Source organism: Glandiceps talaboti, chromosome 18 (genome assembly GCF_964340395.1).
Source record: "Glandiceps talaboti chromosome 18, keGlaTala1.1, whole genome shotgun sequence".
NCBI lineage: Eukaryota > Metazoa > Hemichordata > Enteropneusta > Spengelidae > Glandiceps > Glandiceps talaboti.
Window position 1 is genome coordinate 15,432,501 of NC_135566.1, and position 18,450 is coordinate 15,450,950.

The 18,450-nt window shown below is 37.0% G+C and overlaps 4 protein-coding genes across 4 annotated transcripts in view; 2 read left to right on the forward strand and 2 right to left on the reverse strand.

Annotated features, from left to right (window-relative positions):
- The window catches only part of LOC144449527 (vitamin K epoxide reductase complex subunit 1-like protein 1), an 8,638-nt gene extending 7,033 nt beyond the window's left edge, over positions 1 to 1,605 (reverse strand). The window contains exon 1 of the mRNA XM_078140071.1: positions 1,497 to 1,605. The gene's annotated coding sequence lies outside the window, so the exon portion shown is untranslated. The remainder of the gene's footprint in view (positions 1 to 1,496) is intronic.
- Positions 1,606 to 2,033: 428 nt separating this feature from the next.
- Positions 2,034 to 5,398, forward strand: LOC144449738 (vitamin K epoxide reductase complex subunit 1-like protein 1). The gene is made up of 3 exons (XM_078140315.1): positions 2,034 to 2,218; positions 2,890 to 2,999; positions 5,090 to 5,398. Exons 1-3 carry the CDS (start codon positions 2,034 to 2,036, stop codon positions 5,302 to 5,304), a joined length of 510 nt encoding a protein of 169 aa, XP_077996441.1. The 3' UTR covers positions 5,305 to 5,398.
- A 2,656-nt stretch (positions 5,399 to 8,054) lies between these two features.
- LOC144449446 (protein rolling stone-like) lies at positions 8,055 to 11,075 on the forward strand. Its single transcript, XM_078139978.1, has 3 exons — positions 8,055 to 8,466; positions 8,990 to 9,224; positions 10,296 to 11,075. Exons 1-3 carry the CDS (start codon positions 8,386 to 8,388, stop codon positions 10,892 to 10,894), a joined length of 915 nt encoding a protein of 304 aa, XP_077996104.1. The 5' UTR covers positions 8,055 to 8,385; the 3' UTR covers positions 10,895 to 11,075.
- Positions 11,076 to 12,082: 1,007 nt separating this feature from the next.
- On the reverse strand, positions 12,083 to 17,533 carry LOC144449383 (uncharacterized). The gene is made up of 6 exons (XM_078139912.1): positions 17,374 to 17,533; positions 15,880 to 16,139; positions 15,012 to 15,122; positions 14,424 to 14,516; positions 13,960 to 14,087; positions 12,083 to 13,556 (listed from the first exon to the last, which is right to left on the reverse strand). Exons 1-6 carry the CDS (start codon positions 17,475 to 17,477, stop codon positions 13,470 to 13,472), a joined length of 783 nt encoding a protein of 260 aa, XP_077996038.1. The 5' UTR covers positions 17,478 to 17,533; the 3' UTR covers positions 12,083 to 13,469.
- Between the last annotated feature and the right edge of the window lie 917 nt (positions 17,534 to 18,450).

Genomic DNA, 18,450 nt, shown 5'->3' on the forward strand with positions numbered 1-18,450 from the left:
ATGTTATGTTAGGTTAGGCTAGGTTATGTTATGTTAGTTTATGTTAGGTTATGTTATGTTAGGTTAGGTTAGGCTAGGTTATGTTAGGCTATGTTAGGTTAGGTTAGGTTAGGTTAGGTTAGGTTAGTTAGGTTAGGTTAGGTTGGGTTGGGTTAAGATAGGTTAGGTTAGGTTAGGTTAGGTTAGGTTAGGTTAGGTTAGGTTAGGTTAGGTTAGGTTGGGTTGGGTTGGGTTGGGTTGGGTTGGGTTGGGTTGGGTTGGGTTGGGTTAGGTTAGGCTAGGCTAGGTTAAGGACGTACAATGCAGAATCGTCATGACATGTAGTCTAAAGGCTAACTGTGACTTTGTGGAAGATTCAAAGCCACAGATAGTCTCTAAACTTGACATCATTAGCTCTCGATGTATGCACTCCGATAACCCCATTACTCCGCTGTGGATGGAGATTGGAAGGCATGATCCAGAGCTAAGTTGTCCTGTATTCAAGCCTGTCGGGTTCTACAGTGCCACATTTGGTTTGATTTATCGTGAGTTACGAGTACATAGCTATATAGTATAGTTTTATGAAATATGAAAAAACAGGGGCTTTTAATTTTTTTTAAAAATACTGATAGTGCAGCACTTTTGCGTTGAAGGAACGCAATATATCACGATCCATCGTCTCTTCTCGGGTCCTGTCATATGCCAAGCACGAATTCGAAACACTGAAGACGTGGTGGGCTGACTTGACAGGTATCACGATTGACTTTGATTTATCATTTAGTTTATTGGATTTCATTTTGTATTGATACACCCCTTCACCCAGTAATGGCGAATGGTGAGTACCACTTTGCACTGAGGTATTCATGGGGAAAGTCATTCCGATGCGTTGTATATATCGATATAGCCTAATTAGGTAACGTGTTATTATAGCATAATATGACTTTCTTAGAGGTGACGGAGAGTACTGTGTGATTTTATTTCTTTACGACGACTGTACATGTATAAAATGTCAGTGATTTTTTTAAAATGCCAATCCTGTATCGTCTGATGATAGTATAGTAACGTAAAAGTGCCAATGAGATGTACATCCGTGATCATATTACAAATTGCAAAGCTCAGCTGCTTGCATGGTAACAATAAAACATGTCATTTGTCAATATTATCGTTTGATGTAGTCGAGTCCTGCTTGTAGACAGAAAAAGTTTATGTGGCGACGAGTAAGGTTGTAATCTCTGTCTGTCTGTCTGTCTGTCTGTCTGTCTGTCTGTCTCCAGTGTCTGTTTACGTCTCTCTCTCTCTCTCTCTCTCTCTCTCTCTCTCTCTCTCTCTCTCTCTCTCTCTCTCTCTCTCTATTTATGTATGTATGTGTGTGTGTGTTCGTCACAGTGCAGTGGCACAATATCAGAAGAGTCCCGTCCCAATGTCCTGTAAAAATAGCATCATTTGTAGCATTCATTGAACAACATTCACGACTTGTCTAAACAAAACCCACAAAGCTTTCAATAGTGTATACTTACCACAAACAAAACAATTATTTCTTCTTTCGTTTTGCTCGAAGTGTATCACGATAGATGATCACATATGAACTGTGAAATAGATGCCATTGAACCATTCCAATTTCCATGCCATCATATTTATACGTTTTCACGTCAAGGTGAAAGTTCGCGTATCGTTGGTGGCGCTGTGTATTGCCAACACTGCAGTGATCGCCATATATTTACAGAGTAGAGCCTAGTCGCTGGCGTTGTGCATTCGCCGCTAAAACGGCATGGTTTATCACACAAGGACTCAGGTAAATGGTGCAACATTATAATGTTGTCAGAGTTAAAATTTATTTTCGTTGAATATTTATCACACAAGGTCCGGGACTGTTGACTTTTACTGTAACCTGCTGTTAGTTGGTCCAAAGACCCCTACTCGAATAGGTTGATTATTGAAACGTACCAAACAACACTTATCGAGTCCTCAGGAGAAGGGCTGCCAGGCTGACCGTACTGCTAACGTTACACTCTGTTGATTTATATAAGACATATGTAACAACCATCCGTAGAAAAATGGTAAAACATATCAAGCAAATACCAGCATGGCAAAACGTCGCACGTTCTCTGCTGTGTGTGGCAGGACTGCTGCTTTCCAGCTATGCTTTGTACGTGGAGACCTCCAAAGGTGCTGACAGCGACTACACAGCAATGTGTGATATCAGTGTTACAATCAGCTGTTCCAAAGTGTTCACATCCAAGTAAGTTTATACTTGGTAACTTCCATGGTTTATGCATAGATCTTGGAGGGCAAGAGTGTCCCCTCCGAGATCTATGGTTTATGAAGAATTGAGTAAAACAATTTGTTTTAAATTAATTATTAAAAATAAAATAAACACAAAAAATTAGTAGAAATAGACGGGTCTTTATTTGTTACTTTTTTATTTTATTTTCATAGACTATTTCATGTCTTTTGTTAGGTTAGGTTATTTTATTTATTTTATTTTATTTTATTTTTTTTATTTCCCGGATAACCAACAGGAACAATAGTCCCATTTACAGGCTCCTTTGGTTCAGTGTTAGTGGGGGAGGAAACCGGAGTACCCAGGGAAAACCTGCATTGTTTCATTTCAATGTACACTTTTAATACGCTCAGAGGCAATCTTTTGAATTATTTTGTGGATTTTTCTAGATTTCTTAGTTTTATTGTAGCTTTGGATATACCAGTATACACTGTGTTGTTTCGAATCATCTTAGAGGAGAAGACGAGTTGAAACCCCACAGTGTATATATCCAGAGCTAAGTCTTATTGCAGTGTACATTAACCAAGATGATTCAGTTCCATTCAGGGTTTACCATACTATGAATAAGTCATTATATCTAACAGCAAGTGTTGCAAATTTTAATTATTTAAATTTATGCATACACCTAGGTATGGTAGAGGATTTGGTCTAGTGGAACCTTTACTTGGCAAAGACAGCGCCCTCAACATTCCAAACAGTATATTTGGATTAATCTTCTACTTACTACAGTTTATATTAGGTAAGTCAAGGCTTTAACCTTAAACCTCTCAAACTTTCCATCTTGTAACATGATGTTAAAGGGGGAACAAGGGCGAGGCTGATTTCATACAGACTGCTTTAGCTGATGTCCAGTGTCACAAAAAGTGTCGTTTAAAACTGCTGATTTCGTTGGATGTAAGAGAAATAAGACAATGTAAATCAGTCATGGACAGACCTTCTGTACACTAGGGTAGGGAATTCTGGGTATGCAAGCAATGGAGGTTGAAAAAAAGGCCTCCTTGTTTGACTTTACATCAACTAAGTCTCTGGGATGAAATCAGCCTCACTTTTGCTTCCCTTCAATAAATTATTTCGTTGATGGTTCTGTTTGTTACTCTAACTTGATAATATTCCCAAGTGAGTCTTCAGAGTTCAGGAGGAAATCTTGGAAAACCTATGTACACTAAGTCTATAGCAGGTAAAAACTGAATGTGTCCTCCTTGTGTACAGACAGTGAACTTTGGCAAGCTACAAATCATGCCTGTGTGATGTCGAACCCTGACTACCATAGCCATCTATATATAAATATATATGTATGACTAATGGAATGGTTTACAGCTTTAACACAACATTTCTCTTAAATTCCAAAAAAAACAAACAAGACATTAAATTTCCAAGGAGAGTCTGTATGCTAGATAGAGTTTGTTCACCTTGTCATCTTTGGCCCTGTTGACCTACATAGTAGTTATCGTACTCCATTAACACTTGATTAATTACATCAATGAGGTTGTCACTTAGTGTAACCCAGAGACTGGCTTGAAAAGTTCATTCACCAGAATGGCAAGCCAGTATGTCAAGTTAGCTGGCCAAGTCTGTGGGCTCTACTGTCAAACCAGTATGTCAAGTCAGATAGCCAGGTCTCTGGGCTATACTGTCAAGTCAGTATGTCAAGTCATATAGCCAAGTCTGTGGGCTATACTGTCAAACCAGTATGTCATCAGATAGCCAAGTCTGTGGGCTATACTGTCAAGCCAGTATGTCAAGTCAGATAGCCAAGTCTGTGGGCTATACTGTCAAGCCAGTATGTCAAGTCAGATAGCCAAGTCTGTGGGCTATACTGTCAAGCCAGTATGTCAAGTCAGATAGCCAAGTCTCTGGGCTATACTGTCAAACCGGTATGTCAAGTCAGATAGCCAAGTCTCTGGGCTATACTGTCAAGCCAGTATGTCAAATCAGGTAGCCAAGTCTCTGGGCTATAATGTCAACCAAGTCTCTGGTATACATCATGAAACAAAACAGAAACTACAATATAAGGATACATAAGCTTACATGTATGTGTTATTTTACACTTCACTGTCCAATTTTATCATTGTGTACAACTCCGTGTGTGTACCAATCCTAGCAATGCTAATAGCACTATTTCAAAATGTTCTGCTACAGGCGATGCACGCTCTGTAGATACATGTAGGTTGCAGTCACTTCCATTTTGCAGTTGTAATAATAATATCAATCTTTGTTTATACTGCGTACTTCTTTAAGTATATTAACACTTGTCTTCTCAAGAAGTCCAGTGAGGGCCATCCCTCATGGGTTCAGTGTTAATGCAGGAGGAAACTGGAGTACCCGGGGAAAACCTGCGTTGTTCAGTAGAGTCAAAATGAACATCACTCTTCTTACTTACAGTGTGGTAAATTTAATCAAACCCTAAATGGGTTCAAAAGCTGACTGCAGTGGTAAGAGGCAAGTGGTTTAACCACTTGGTCACCGACAACCCTTATTAATCAATCCCGTTCACGATAGCACTTGCCGTAGCACGCCATTCAGCGCCAGTAGTGAAAGTACTTTTAGAATACTTTAGTTGACGATCTGACCGTCGTCACAATATTGCTCAAGATTATTTCATCTTAGACACCAAATGCAACAAACATATTTCTATATATTATAAGGTATGCATTTTTTGAAGACAGGAACTTTCGTACGTTTGCTAGATCGTATGCCGCTGCACGCTCTCTCATGAACGTGAATGATTACAACTGCAGAACGGAAGTGGGTGTGACCTAACCTAGAGCACGTCACCAGCAGCAAAACATTTTGAAATAGCTCTATATGATATCATTAATTCTATTGCAGGTCAATTCGTCCACCCAACATCGTCGCTAGTACTGGTTCTGACGTCAGTATTATCCAACTTAGGTTCTGTATACTTGGCATATATACTCTACTTCGTACTTCAAGATGCGTGTGTTGTCTGTATATCCACCTATGCTGTAAATGCTGGGCTTCTTGTCCTAAATCTCCTACATAGAAGGAATGTTAATAAAGGTGTAAAGAAGAAGAAAGTATAACCCAGGACAGAAATCCACCCACGGATGTAACTTGTTTTATTCTACGCTGGTCAACATCTCTATTTTTTAAGATTAATATCTCAGAGATTCTAGAAGTCAGGGTTATTTAGATATGTAAACACAGTCCAAATTTTGAAGAAATTGGAGAGTCCTGTTTTGTGAAAAAAGATAGCTTCTCTTTATCCTTGTTGACCCATTGCTAAGAAATACAAGATTCTGTGTGATTTTAGTCCACTTCTTAATTTCACAGATTTTATTTTAGAAATATTAAAAATTCTACCCCCTTCCAATCCCACGTCCTTAGAAATGTGGTTACTCTTGAATATTAGGTCAAATAAAAAAAATAGTGTGTTTCCGATAACCTGACCGACCCTAGTTTAAGCCCTCGACTCTCAAGACTTTTAAAAGGTAAAATGGTAACAATTTGCTTCTCTTTCTGTGTACAGCTTCATGCCTTTGCCTCATCTGTGGTCATTTTTAAAAAAAGTTGTATTCCAGAGAGAAACCAGGTCTTTTTAGACTATAACAGTACAGTATGCATAACGTGTTTGTCAACTTATTTTTATTTTTCTTCATTTACTTCTTATATACCTCATCAAACTCTCAGGGAAGTATTGTGACCGGTATCTTATCTTGGGGTTGAAGTAATTTTTAAAATTTTAAATTAAATTAAATTAAATTAAATTCCAACCTATTTTCTGAAGTCATGTTATCGGAAACAAAATTTTTTTTTTTTAATTTTGCCGTATTAGCAACACAGTAAAAAATCAGTTGATTCACAATGGTTAAGTTATTTCACCATAAACTTTGTAATAAGATGGGTACTATTTTGATTTTAGTATCGTTATTTTTTAAGACATGTCCATCTCTGTTCTTTAATAGTTTGTGTACATGATTATGAGGAATCATAAATGCTTGGAGTCAGTTTTACAATTTCCATGTAACATTTTATCAATTTTTTATTAAATTTCTGTCTGGCAAGGTACTTTTTTGGAGTAATAACATGCGATTAGGTTTTATCTGACAATTTTGACACTGTATATGAATAATTCTATTCTGAAGTACATGTACATTAATTTGTCACCATACCGTATGCTATAGTAAATAGCGCCCCCAGTGCCAATTAACCAATTTGCGTTTGTGTGACATTCCACCAGAGGGCGCTGTTGTTGCGGATGACACCAAGACACATTTTATCAGGGATGAATAATAATTCTACTGCCATGGTTTTAGATCATTCATTTTAAAATTACATTTCTTTTTGAAGTGAAAGGGGATATTTTAAATAAAATAAAAATGTTTCCTGTTTATGAACCCACAAAATTTACTAGTATGTCCTTAAATATTTTATTTTTGAAATTTCCATGTAGATAAAGTAGACAATACGTTGGTAAGTGCTGTTTGTGTTAGCCTTAGAAGATGGACATCAAGTTATATTTGTGTGTGTGTGCGTGTGTACGGCCCACACAAAATCCTCCAATATAGATGAGCAAAGTACGAGTATAGTGAGAACAGAACTATAGAGGGCAGTATGCTACTCGGTATGGCCATGATTCATAATCATATACAGTGTTTTTGTACTGAAATAGTGTCATTCATGTGGACATCTTCAAGTTTCGAACAAAAAATGTGTTTTGTCACGGCATTTATTTTTAAACTAGAATAAAGTTTAAAATGGAGACATTGTCGATTGTTGAATGTGCTGGCCACCATATATTCGTCTTTTTTAACAGTATTTGAGTTCCCATGTTTATTATAACTGGATTGGAATAATAGTAGAAAGAGGCCAAGTCAAAACTATGGTAAACTCAAAAAAATTTAAACTGGATGGCTTCGACAAAACCCAACTCTCCTGGTTTCCAAAAACTGACTACCTTCCACCGAGCATTGTCAGGTCAACAAAGTAAACAGAGAATATCTGTAATATTTCAAAGTCAAAAAGCAGTGTGTCTAGTCATAATAAATGCTTAGATTACTTCAAGTTTTCTTTCAAAGTTTTAATTGCAATTTGGTGCTCAGGGCATTTAAAACAAGAACACAAAGATGAAAGGGGAGTACTTGTGGGTTTTTGATAGAAATACCAGTATACATTTGGACTTTACATCAACTCTATGCAGACTGTCCATCCATCCATCCATCCATTCATACATCAACTCTGTGCAAAGACCGTCCATCACCAATTCTATGCATAGCCCAGCTTACATACGGAGTAAGTCGTCTTTTCCTTAGTCATGCTTACATACGGAGTAAATCGTCCCTTCCTTCGTGCACCGTGTGCAAGCAAGACCATGCATAAATCATCCGTTCATCAACAAGTCCATTTTATATCAGTCCACTTAAAAGTTTTATGAAGACGAAACGACCTCGGCAAAATCGATATTTATATTATATCACCGTGTTCTCCCCGTTTGTTACATGTAACATGATATCTTATTTAAAAACGGCTTATGGAAATTGCCATACATATAACTTTATAAGGTTCGAAATTAAAACGAATCCATGTTGATTATGTTCCATATCATTGCTATCGTATTTAGGTTAATAGGTCATCCAATATACTTAAGTCAACCGCCTATATTTGTCAGTACTTCGTGTGAGGCCTTCGAGAATCAAGGGAGCTACGATAGTTTATTTTGCATACATGCATCCGTAGTCTCTTTGTGTATATGTGTGTGCGCTGGAGTGTTGTTTATCCCTGCTGCAAACGCAAGTGAATACCTGCCTGGTGGATCTGTATTATTATGCAAATACAATAGTGCGTACTTCCGACAGTGATCTAGTGATCGAGTGAAAGGAAATCATATATTAGCCAACGTAAGGTTCACTGACGACTCCGACAGTATTTACCCTGGACATCAAGTATAACTGAAGTTTATAAATTGGAACCTGTGATGCTGTGTGAAGTAACAACACCGTAAAATACGTCAAGTCGGTGTCGATATTCGATACAACACACGAGGGAGGTGTCATCAAACTCCGTTAACTTCTCGTTTATAACCGTGCATGACAGTTCGTAAGATCTAATTTAGTTTAGGCGTGAACGTCGTATATTACTTTCACCTTCCCAACTCATATAGCACCATGAGTAGATGTTGTAGACCAGGGTCCTGTTCTGGACTTGGTTTCGAATATCATGACGCTGCGAGGTTCGCATTTTCTGAGGTAAATATTACAACTATTCTCGTTTTTAATGTATTGCCTTTTCACTGTGTGCGTCTCGTATCTATCAAGAGAGGGTGGTCTAATTACATACCTGTGTATTGTCCTTGACCAATGGGTGTTTACAATCACACAAAAGCTAACGTTGAGTTATTCGCATGCATTGCATAGTTTCGCATTTTATTGGGCCACCATTATGAATATATACATGCATGTATTTCGCATATAATTTATATTACATATCATGTGTTATGATTATGACGTTTGATATTAGGTCATGTTGCTGGAATTTGAAATAATATTAATAATATTTAATAATAATACATGGTTTATTAAAAACAAAAGTGTGACCAAAATAAAATGGCCAATTGCTTGAGTTCACATATCAGTAAAAAAACATGTTGAGAAACAAAAACAAAAGATGATCAATAAAACAAGTCCTAAAGTCTAATAAAATTCAAAGTACAATTATTTAAAGTTAAAATGCGTATGTATATATATATATATATCTGCTTATCCTCTACAGTGGCAATGTATTCCACCTGTTATATTCCTGGTGTACCGGACAGTATTTGGTTTATACATGTTAGGTTGGTTCCTCTATTACATACCAGTGATGCTGGGTGTTCACAAAGAACTGTTCCTCCTCTACATGTCCATCATTGCCAATATCTTACTGGTCACTTACTTCATCACAGCAGCAATTACGTCATGGCGATATTTTCTCACCTTGGAAAGGAGGGTATCAAGGAGACTCTCAGGTACATACAACTGCTGACATCAGTCCATGGACGAATAGATCCTGTTACAAACAGGGAAAGTAATGAAATTAATTAGATTAATAAAACTTGGCACAGCATGTTGGAAGTACAGAGACTTGTATTACATTCCATGGTTTGATAAGAACAGTTCTATATGACCTCCTTACATAATAGTTCACATTCACAAACAAATTTCCAGTTTCCCTGACACTTCATGTACACATAAAGAGGCCATAAAACTATTCTTATCAAATCATGGTGTGTAATACAAGTCTCTGTATTTCCAACATGCTGAGCCAAGTGTTATTAATCCAATTCAGTTGTTTACTTTCCCTGTTTGCAACAGGTTCCATTTGTCTATGGTCTGATATCGGCAGTTGTACTCTGACCATACTTTGAGTTGTTGGGGGTTTTTTTGCTTGAAGTAGTTTTTTTACCAAAATGAAACACTCCTTACTTATTCCCACCAAACTTTGCTGTATTTGTGAAGACAAAGAGACTGTTTTAAATGTGATGTTATCAAATATTTTCCCCTATACCCTTGTGAGAAAATCTTCAAAATTGTCAAACACATGTCAAGTGCAGAAGTAGGGTTTCTTTACAATATTTCAAAAATGAGGAAGTTACTAAAATGTTATCTTGTAACCCAAAATCATATGTAAATTGATAGCAGTAATCAATACAACAGTATTGAAGGCAAGAAATAAACCTGACTAGAATCTTCAAATCTTGAACTTTATTTAACCATATAACTTATAAGGATGAGCATTGAATATTTATTACATGTACTCATTACATTACAAAAAGCTTAAAAATGTATAAAAAGTTTATAATTGTACGTACAAATGTGTAAAATCTTTGTTATTGTGCGTACGATAACAAATATTTTACACATTTATTAATTATTTCACATTTACCAAGTTATAAACACATACTTGGTCTATGTTGTTTCACATTGATTTCTCACTAGGAAGCCATGTTTTATAAATTAAAAATCCAAAATAAATACCCCAATTCTCTGATCCATATGACCCCTTTAATTAAGTATCTCGATCTCGTCTTTTTCCCCAGGTGATATCGAAGTTAGTACAGCTCAAAAGACTAGAAAATTACCACGGTATTTCAAACTGTTGTGGCTACTTTATACTCTTGCCTGTATGACAACATTTGTGGCTGCAGTCGTGAACTGGGCCTTACTTTACCGTGCTAGTAGATTCCCTAGTTTTGTCAACTTTCAACTACATGGTGTGAATGCCCTTTTCATATTGATTGAGATCATGCTGAACGCAATACCAGTGCGATTTGGACACTGTATTTACTCGTATCTACTGGCCGTGGTGTACACAGTAGCACTTGTTATATTTTGGGCTGCTGGTGGGCAAAATAATCGCGATGGCGGCAACTATGTTTATCACATACTTGATTTTGGAAAATCACCAGTTATGGCTTCGGTTTCTGTTGTCGGTTGCTTTTTCCTGAATCTTGTGTTATACACTTTGTTATGGGGAACTTACAAGTTGAAACGTTACCTCAGTCATCGTGACTTCGAACCATGTTCGTGTTGTTCACGTGGTCACCAAACCACAACAGACGTACAACTCAATGACAGCACTACCACGGCCCAATCATCGATGACTGGTTTGAATAACGATGGCAGTTCTGTGAATTGAATCAGATAAACTTACCAAACTCTACAAACCAGGAACTACTCCTTTTGGAAAGAAAGGTCTGATGGGAGAGAAGGAAGCGATGTTCAATGAAATTTTTTTTCCTTACCTTGCCAATGTGTATAATCATAGGGAATTATGAAATATATATCAAATATATCACTATATATCCTTTTTAACTCAGTTTGCATAATAAACCTTCACGTAATACTAAAAATATTTTGTTGGGTCTGTTTTTTTTCCAATGAAATGCACAATGATGCATTTTGATATCAACTACAGTTTTTACTGCTGTGGTTTGCTGTAAACTGTGTATTAGTGTTGTTGGTCAGGGGGGAATGTCACCTGTGTTGTTGGTGGTGGTGGGAATGTAACCTGTGTGGTGTTTATGGTGATGGGGGGGGGGGATGTAACCTGTGTGGTGGTTGATGGTGATGGGGGGGAGAGGGTGTAACCTGTGTTGTTGATGGTGATGCTGGTGGGAATGTAACCCGTGTGTTGTGGATGGTCATGGTGTGGTGGTGATGGGGGAATGTAAGCTGTGTGTTGTCGATGGTCATGGTGGAGGAGTGTAAGCTGTGTGTTTGTTGGTGAGGGTGTAAGCTGTGTTTGTTGGTGGTGGTGGGAGTGGTAGAGTGTGTAGTGTGTTGTTAGTGGGGTGTAAGCTGTGTGGGGGTGGTAGAAAAGTGTAAGCTGTGTGTTGTTGGTGGTGGGTTATGTAAGCTGTGTGTTGCTGATGGTGACATCAATGAAGTGATGATGATGATGATGAGAGTGAAAATGATTTTGGTCATGCGATTGTAGTGATTCCTGAGGGCTGTAGGGATTCTCTCTAAGAATTTGGCACAAAATCAATAAAAGAGAAATTTCTTTGTGGATGGTTGGGGTGGGGAAAATTGATCATTCATACATAAGATTAAACACATCATGGACTTGACATCTTTATAAGAAACAACAGCAATGGAATAGAAATATATTCATTTGAGAGTAAAAGATTATGTTTCACTTACACACCATTCCTGCCACGCACAATGTTCAAGTGATTAGACATTAACATTCACAATGTTCAAGTGATTAGACATTAACATTCACAATGTTAAAAGCAGGACACCACATTCCATGCAGATATCATCCTAAATAAATACCCACAAAGAGTCACTTTTCTTTTTTTAATAATATCTATTCTAGCATGGTCATTCATAGTTTCTACAACACAGTGCTGGCCTATTTTGGTTCAGGAAAAACAGGTGACCAGGAAGAACAATCAGTGCACAGAAGTAATTACATAATCATTGTTCTGGCTGACTTCTCATATTTTGTATATAAACATTATTATTTCGGTTCATCTTTGGCAACCCAAGGAATGCTGAAAAATAGATTTCCAAGTTGCCATATTTTTGCTGATTTTTCATCCAGTGCACAAAATGTTACATGTTAAGAACACATTTTCTATTTAATTTAGGGGATGATAAACATACTTTGGGAAGAATGTGACAACAATTTCATAAGCAGTTGACTGACATTTCACTATCATTCATAATCAAAAACAAATTAACATGACTTTTAGGACACAGTTCAAGGGTGAACAAATCATTTTGTGAACTGATGGTCCCCGGACCAGTGCCTTAAAAAATCCAGTGGTCCTGCTGAAAGAATTAGTGGTCCCAGGTCTCGCTAATGTGAAACATTAAATCTTACCTATGAATCTGTATATTCAGATGACTTTTTAACATGGTTATTAAAAGTAAGGTACTGGTCTGACGGACCAGACAAGGTAAAATTTGTGTGGTCTGCCCCAAAAAATCACTAGTCGCGGACCCAGGACCAGTGTCACCCCTGCAGTTTTTGTCATGGGCTGTTACATGTAACAGCTACAATCTACCCGAGTTCCCCAACCAATCAAATCACTTTACCAGGGCTCCCCACCAAAATGATGATACAATACATGTGGAACCAGCTTTTCCCTCTCGATTACAGGGATTGCCAACCAAAATTATGGTACAATGTATGCAAAAACTAGATTTCACCTCTCAATTACAGGGATTCCCAACCCTTAGCAAAAATACTACACTATGTGCACCAACTACAACTTCCAAATGTCTGGATTCACTGATAAACTACTCCAGCTTGTTGAAATTTATGAATAAATCTAATGTAAAAGGAGAAAAGTTTTCATGTCAGTTGTAAAATTCACAAGTCAATGACAGTCCACTTTGTTCAAATGAGTCAAAACCCTGTTTTCAAGCATGCTTCCTTCTCATCATGAGGTCCTCTTGTTTTCCAAGTAAATTTTCTGCACAGCTGATGATCTGTTACTTAAATCAGTAGCAAACCAGAGTTTGTCCGCACAATTTAAAACAATTTTAAGAATAGGTCCATCACGTGCTGTAGCTGTTTTGTATGAAAAAATCCTGTTCCGGTACATGTTGTTGTCTTCATACCATTGCTCTGTTGATTCGTTGCAAGACGGTCTTATAAACTGATATTGTTTTTCCAACACAAAAAGTCAAAGGTATTGTTACCACAAAGCAACCATAGATAGAGACACATAATAAATACTGTGATTTGAGAAAGATTATCAACTTGTTTGCAGTTGTGGGGGAGAATCTGGTCTTGATTTTTTAGCTGGTGGTTCGTCTGTACTATCCCGTGTATCTTGTGAGTCCTGTAACATATAAAAGTTGAGATATAAAATTCTAAACAATGAATAATTTCATTGGTGATGAATTCCGATGATTCAAATGAATTAACTGTTAAAATAACAAGGAGAATTTTGACATTTCCCTGTTAAAACCAAGGCTGATGAATTCATATATTGAAATTCATAACTGCTGCATGTCTGTTAATGTGTCACATCTTTACCTGACCAGACATTGATCTCTTAGCAAAACTGACATAATGGAGAACACACACACACACACACACGCACACAGACATGTGAACTTGCTGTATTTTCTGCAGCAGTTTGACTGTCTTCTGGTGTCATGTTTGCCTGACCACACATTCATCTCTTAGCAAAACTATGACGTAATGGAGAGCACACACACACACACACAATGTGAACTTACTGTATTTTGTGCAGCAGTTTGACTGTCTTCTGTTCCTGTTGACGCTGGTAATGATTGTTCATCATTAGTTGTATCATTTAAACGTGATGATGGTGACTGCTCTACACTCTTTTGTGTATCTTCTTTGCCTGCAAATCATACAAATTGAATAATTACTGTGAACCAATGTATTTTGGCTCTATACTAACATTTAGGAAACAACGTTATTCTTGTAACATTCGATAATCTAGCTTTTTGTTTCTGCTAAATAACTCTTGATTTAGCCAATCTCCTGTGGTTACAATGGCAGCCATGTTGTTTTTGGTGTACATATTCATGTGCAGCAAAATGTTTGTCTTGTGTCTGTAACAACAAAGCAATACTGAATTTCAGAAATATCAAGATTGTCGAGGCTTCTGTAATACAAGTAGATTTATCTGATTAGAAGTTAGTACAGATAGTAATCATCAAATATCGTTACTGACCGTCATCGTTATAACTTGTACTGGTGTCATCATTTTCATCGCTGTAGTTAGAATCAAAGGTGGACTCGTCATTGCTCATTGCCGACACTGGTGCTGTCAGAGAATGAAAGGAATTATCAACAACTTTATACTGTACAATAGTCATTACAGATACTGTGAAAAGTATTCAAGCTTAATCTTTACAAACCAGATATGGGTTTTGCAGACCAAGGTTGTGTATTGCATTAGGGCCCAACCTTGGTACTAACTATGCAGGTCCACAAAACCCATATCAGCCTGTGAAGGTTTTATCATATACTAAACGGAGCATTAAATACTTAAGAAAATATCATTTTGCTTACTTTTGGAGAAAATTATGATTCAACAATTTGGTCAAAGTGTGCCTGGGCATGACACGACAAATTATTGCATGAATGTTGAGGGTACTGTCACCCACTGAATTACAATAACTTAGTTTTTGTACTTAGAATTGTACCAAAGTCATGTAATTTAACTAGCCTAGAGTTGGAATCTGCACAAGTCAAGGAATGCATAACTTACAGTTTTGGTACTTAGCCTCCTACAAGAGTAAACTAACAAGTAACTTACTAAGTCTTGAATTGGAATCCTCATTTAATAATGCCACTATATCTCTGTGCCTAGGCTGGGATGGATGTTTTGATGCAGTTGTTTGTGAGGCAGTCTGTTCACTACTCTGGCCTGCATCAGATTCTGTCAAAGATGAAAAAATGTAAAGATATGACTTGAAGCACTTGTAAGGTTCATGCTGATTGGTTAGAAGACAATGGATAACAAACTACATAACTACATACATGTGTAAATTTATTTGTGTGAAATTATTACACTAAAGTTACGAGTGAGTTGGTATTTTTGAAGAGACTGATTCTCTAGTAAAATTGACATTACTCAGATAACAAACTGAGATTCATCTTATAATATAAATGCAGTGCTTTGCTAACCTAACTGATTTCAAAAATCAAAGAAACTGTACATATTGAGACAGGTGTAGTCAGGGTCCAGTATAGTCTGTCCAGTGTTAATCATATTTTAGTTACCACGATTTTTCATCAAATCATTTCTAACACCTCATTTCCATGCTATCATGTACATTTCTGTCAACTGGAATGACTATATTTGAAAGTTTATACATAGACTACTACACAGTTTCTCAGCTAACAAATTATAATGTGGTAGTCTGATAGAGAAATGCAAATCAATACAAAAAATTGTAGTTGAAACTGTTCACTTGGCTAAGTCTGATTAAGTATGGACGTTAAATTCAAACCTTACCGTCGTACATATGAAAACATGTTACAGTGTATGCCAATATTGTGCTACACTAGCAAGTTACTTGTCAGCAATGAATGACTAGCATGGTTTGTAATTTTAAACTTTATGAATTCAAACTCTAACTGTATTTTCATACCCTGAGAGTTTGATGTACCAGAGTTCTGGCCTGAATTTTCTTGATGTGACTGTGGTTGCTGTGGTTGTTGTTGTTGTTGTTGTTTTTCCTGTTTTTGTTTTTGTTCTTGTCCTTGCTGCTGCTGTTGTTGTTGTTGCTGCTGCTGCTGTTCTGTTTGTTGCTGTTGTTCTGACTGAGTACCATCTTCATTTTCTTTATTTTTCTCATTACCCTTTTTCTTATCTTCAGCAATAGGTACCCATTTGTAAATTCGAAGCGAAGAATCACCAACTGTCACCCATTTCTTTTCCCTGCAAGAAGAGCATTATTACTGTCAACTGCCATGTCTTAGGGGTTAGATCAACAGTTCAATCAATCTGATTAAAATCCGATGTGGTGAAAGCGGCTAGATGTCCTTATTTACCTCTATTCATCGTGTTGTGATGTTTGTTTTGTTCGGAGTGATCGCCGCCTTCCCACGTGGGAAGGCGGCGATCACTCCGAACAAAACAAACGTCACAACACGATGAATAGAGGTAAATAAGGACATCTAGCCGCTTTCACCACATCGGATTTTAATCAGATTGCAGTTCAATGTACAATAAATAAAATTAATTTGGGGTGTTTTTTTAAAAAAACCATTGTGGTTCTTATCCTATGAAATGATTTTACTTTTAATGGAATCTGTTTTGTACCCCTACAGATATTTCTAACAAATATCACAAATCGAAAAATGGAAGAATTTTCACCATGACACAAATTACATGTTGGGAATGAGGGCTTTGTATTCATAGTAAGTCTACATATACATACTAATTTCAAATTGATTGCATCTTTCTACCAGTCCAGGGCCCTGGGGTTTATTTCTTTGTGCACAAAAAATTGCAAGTTGGGAAAACAGGATTACGTTAGAAGGAGTGGGGGGGGGGGGTCTGAGGCCTCACTAAAAGACTTTAGTTTTTTATCGTACTTCACACTTTCAAAACAATCAAAACTGAAATTTCAGTAGTGGTAACAGATCGAGACGGAACAGCCTACGTTTACCAGAGGGGGTGATGACACAAGCTTACAATGCGTTGTATATCGGATTTCCACCTGTCAGCTGACAATGCGAGTATACAGATGAATGAATAGAATATATCGTCCCGGCACATGTACAACGCCAGTGTTTTTGTTTCACATGTTACGTGTCGGCCAGTTCGTAGCAAAATTATGAAGAAATGTACATGATATTCTAGAAAAAAGACAAGTTAAAACCACACCGCTGAATATATTAAAAATGGCGGAAATTTCATCGAGTACAACCAAGGCCTCAGCTCAGTTACTAAAACATTCTCCCAATCTCCATTGGCTAGTCCTTTCTAAATTGTGTACTTGTGAACAGAACTTACGATATGTATTATTGATAAAATATCGTTAAATGTCACAGGAAATTCATTTTAACCGCGATTTTATTGAAATATTGACAAAAGAAAATGTCAGCACAGAGCCGCGGCGACATCGGTTAACACTTTCAAACGAAAACAATTCAAGTTTCATACTTACCACTTCCGTACTTTATCAATTGCTTGCATAACACGTTTGATTTCATCTTTCGCTCTGCTGCGGGTCTCAGCTCGAGCGGATCGCGCTGAACTATAGCTCATCATCTTGTTAACTTGATTGCTTCCTCGGTCTACTAACGTAAATCCCTTTGTTGTATTTATTTTCAGTACCACGATGCGAAGTCAAAATGTGAAGTATAACTCCCAATATTAACAAATCTTTTTAAAACAGTAATAATAATATTAGAAGATGAACAATAATCTAATGAGGAATGTTCAAGCTCTTCTCTCTTTTTATTGTAGAAGACAAGCGCTTAGAATATTACTAACAGACAATTTGACCCTTGTATGACCTCAACGTCACGTAATCTTTTCCGGACAAACCATTCGACCACTAAGGTTTATTAATCCTATTCCTGTACTATTTGTCGTACTATGATGGACCAAGCAAATCTAGATAAGTTATTTACCACGCATTTTTGGTTAATCTATTCAAAATTTTCAGTATGTTTAGAGCAAAATACAGACACAATGACCATGAAGACCGGAAAGAACCTTTGTGCATGGTTCCCTCTCCCCCTTGTCATAAATCGTCTGGTCTTTATTACCGACGAGCGCCAATTTCGAAGTCTCGTCAACTTTGTAAGCAGTGAACTGAAAAGATCAAGACTGGAAAAGGTAACTACTGTAATTTAGATAGTTTTTGAAATAACAACAGTTCTATATCGGTAGAGATAATAGCTGGGTAAAATTTTATAATATGTAGTTGAATGAAGTAGTCATTACTGAAGAGAATACTGCGACAGTACGGATTTCGCGGTAAACTCACGATCCACAATATTAATGACAATGGTCATGATGGTGGTTCGTTACCACAGTCGCTTGTGAACTATGTTCTATTTAACTTTCAAGAATTGTCACAAAATAATTTCGTTATTAGGTATTTACGATGCAACACAAGTGGTGGTATTTTTTTTTGAAATATTCGTAATATGACCGTTCTTGAATAGAACACAAGTGACTTCGTAGTAACATTCATTCATACATACACTACAATGATTACATCATCATCAACATG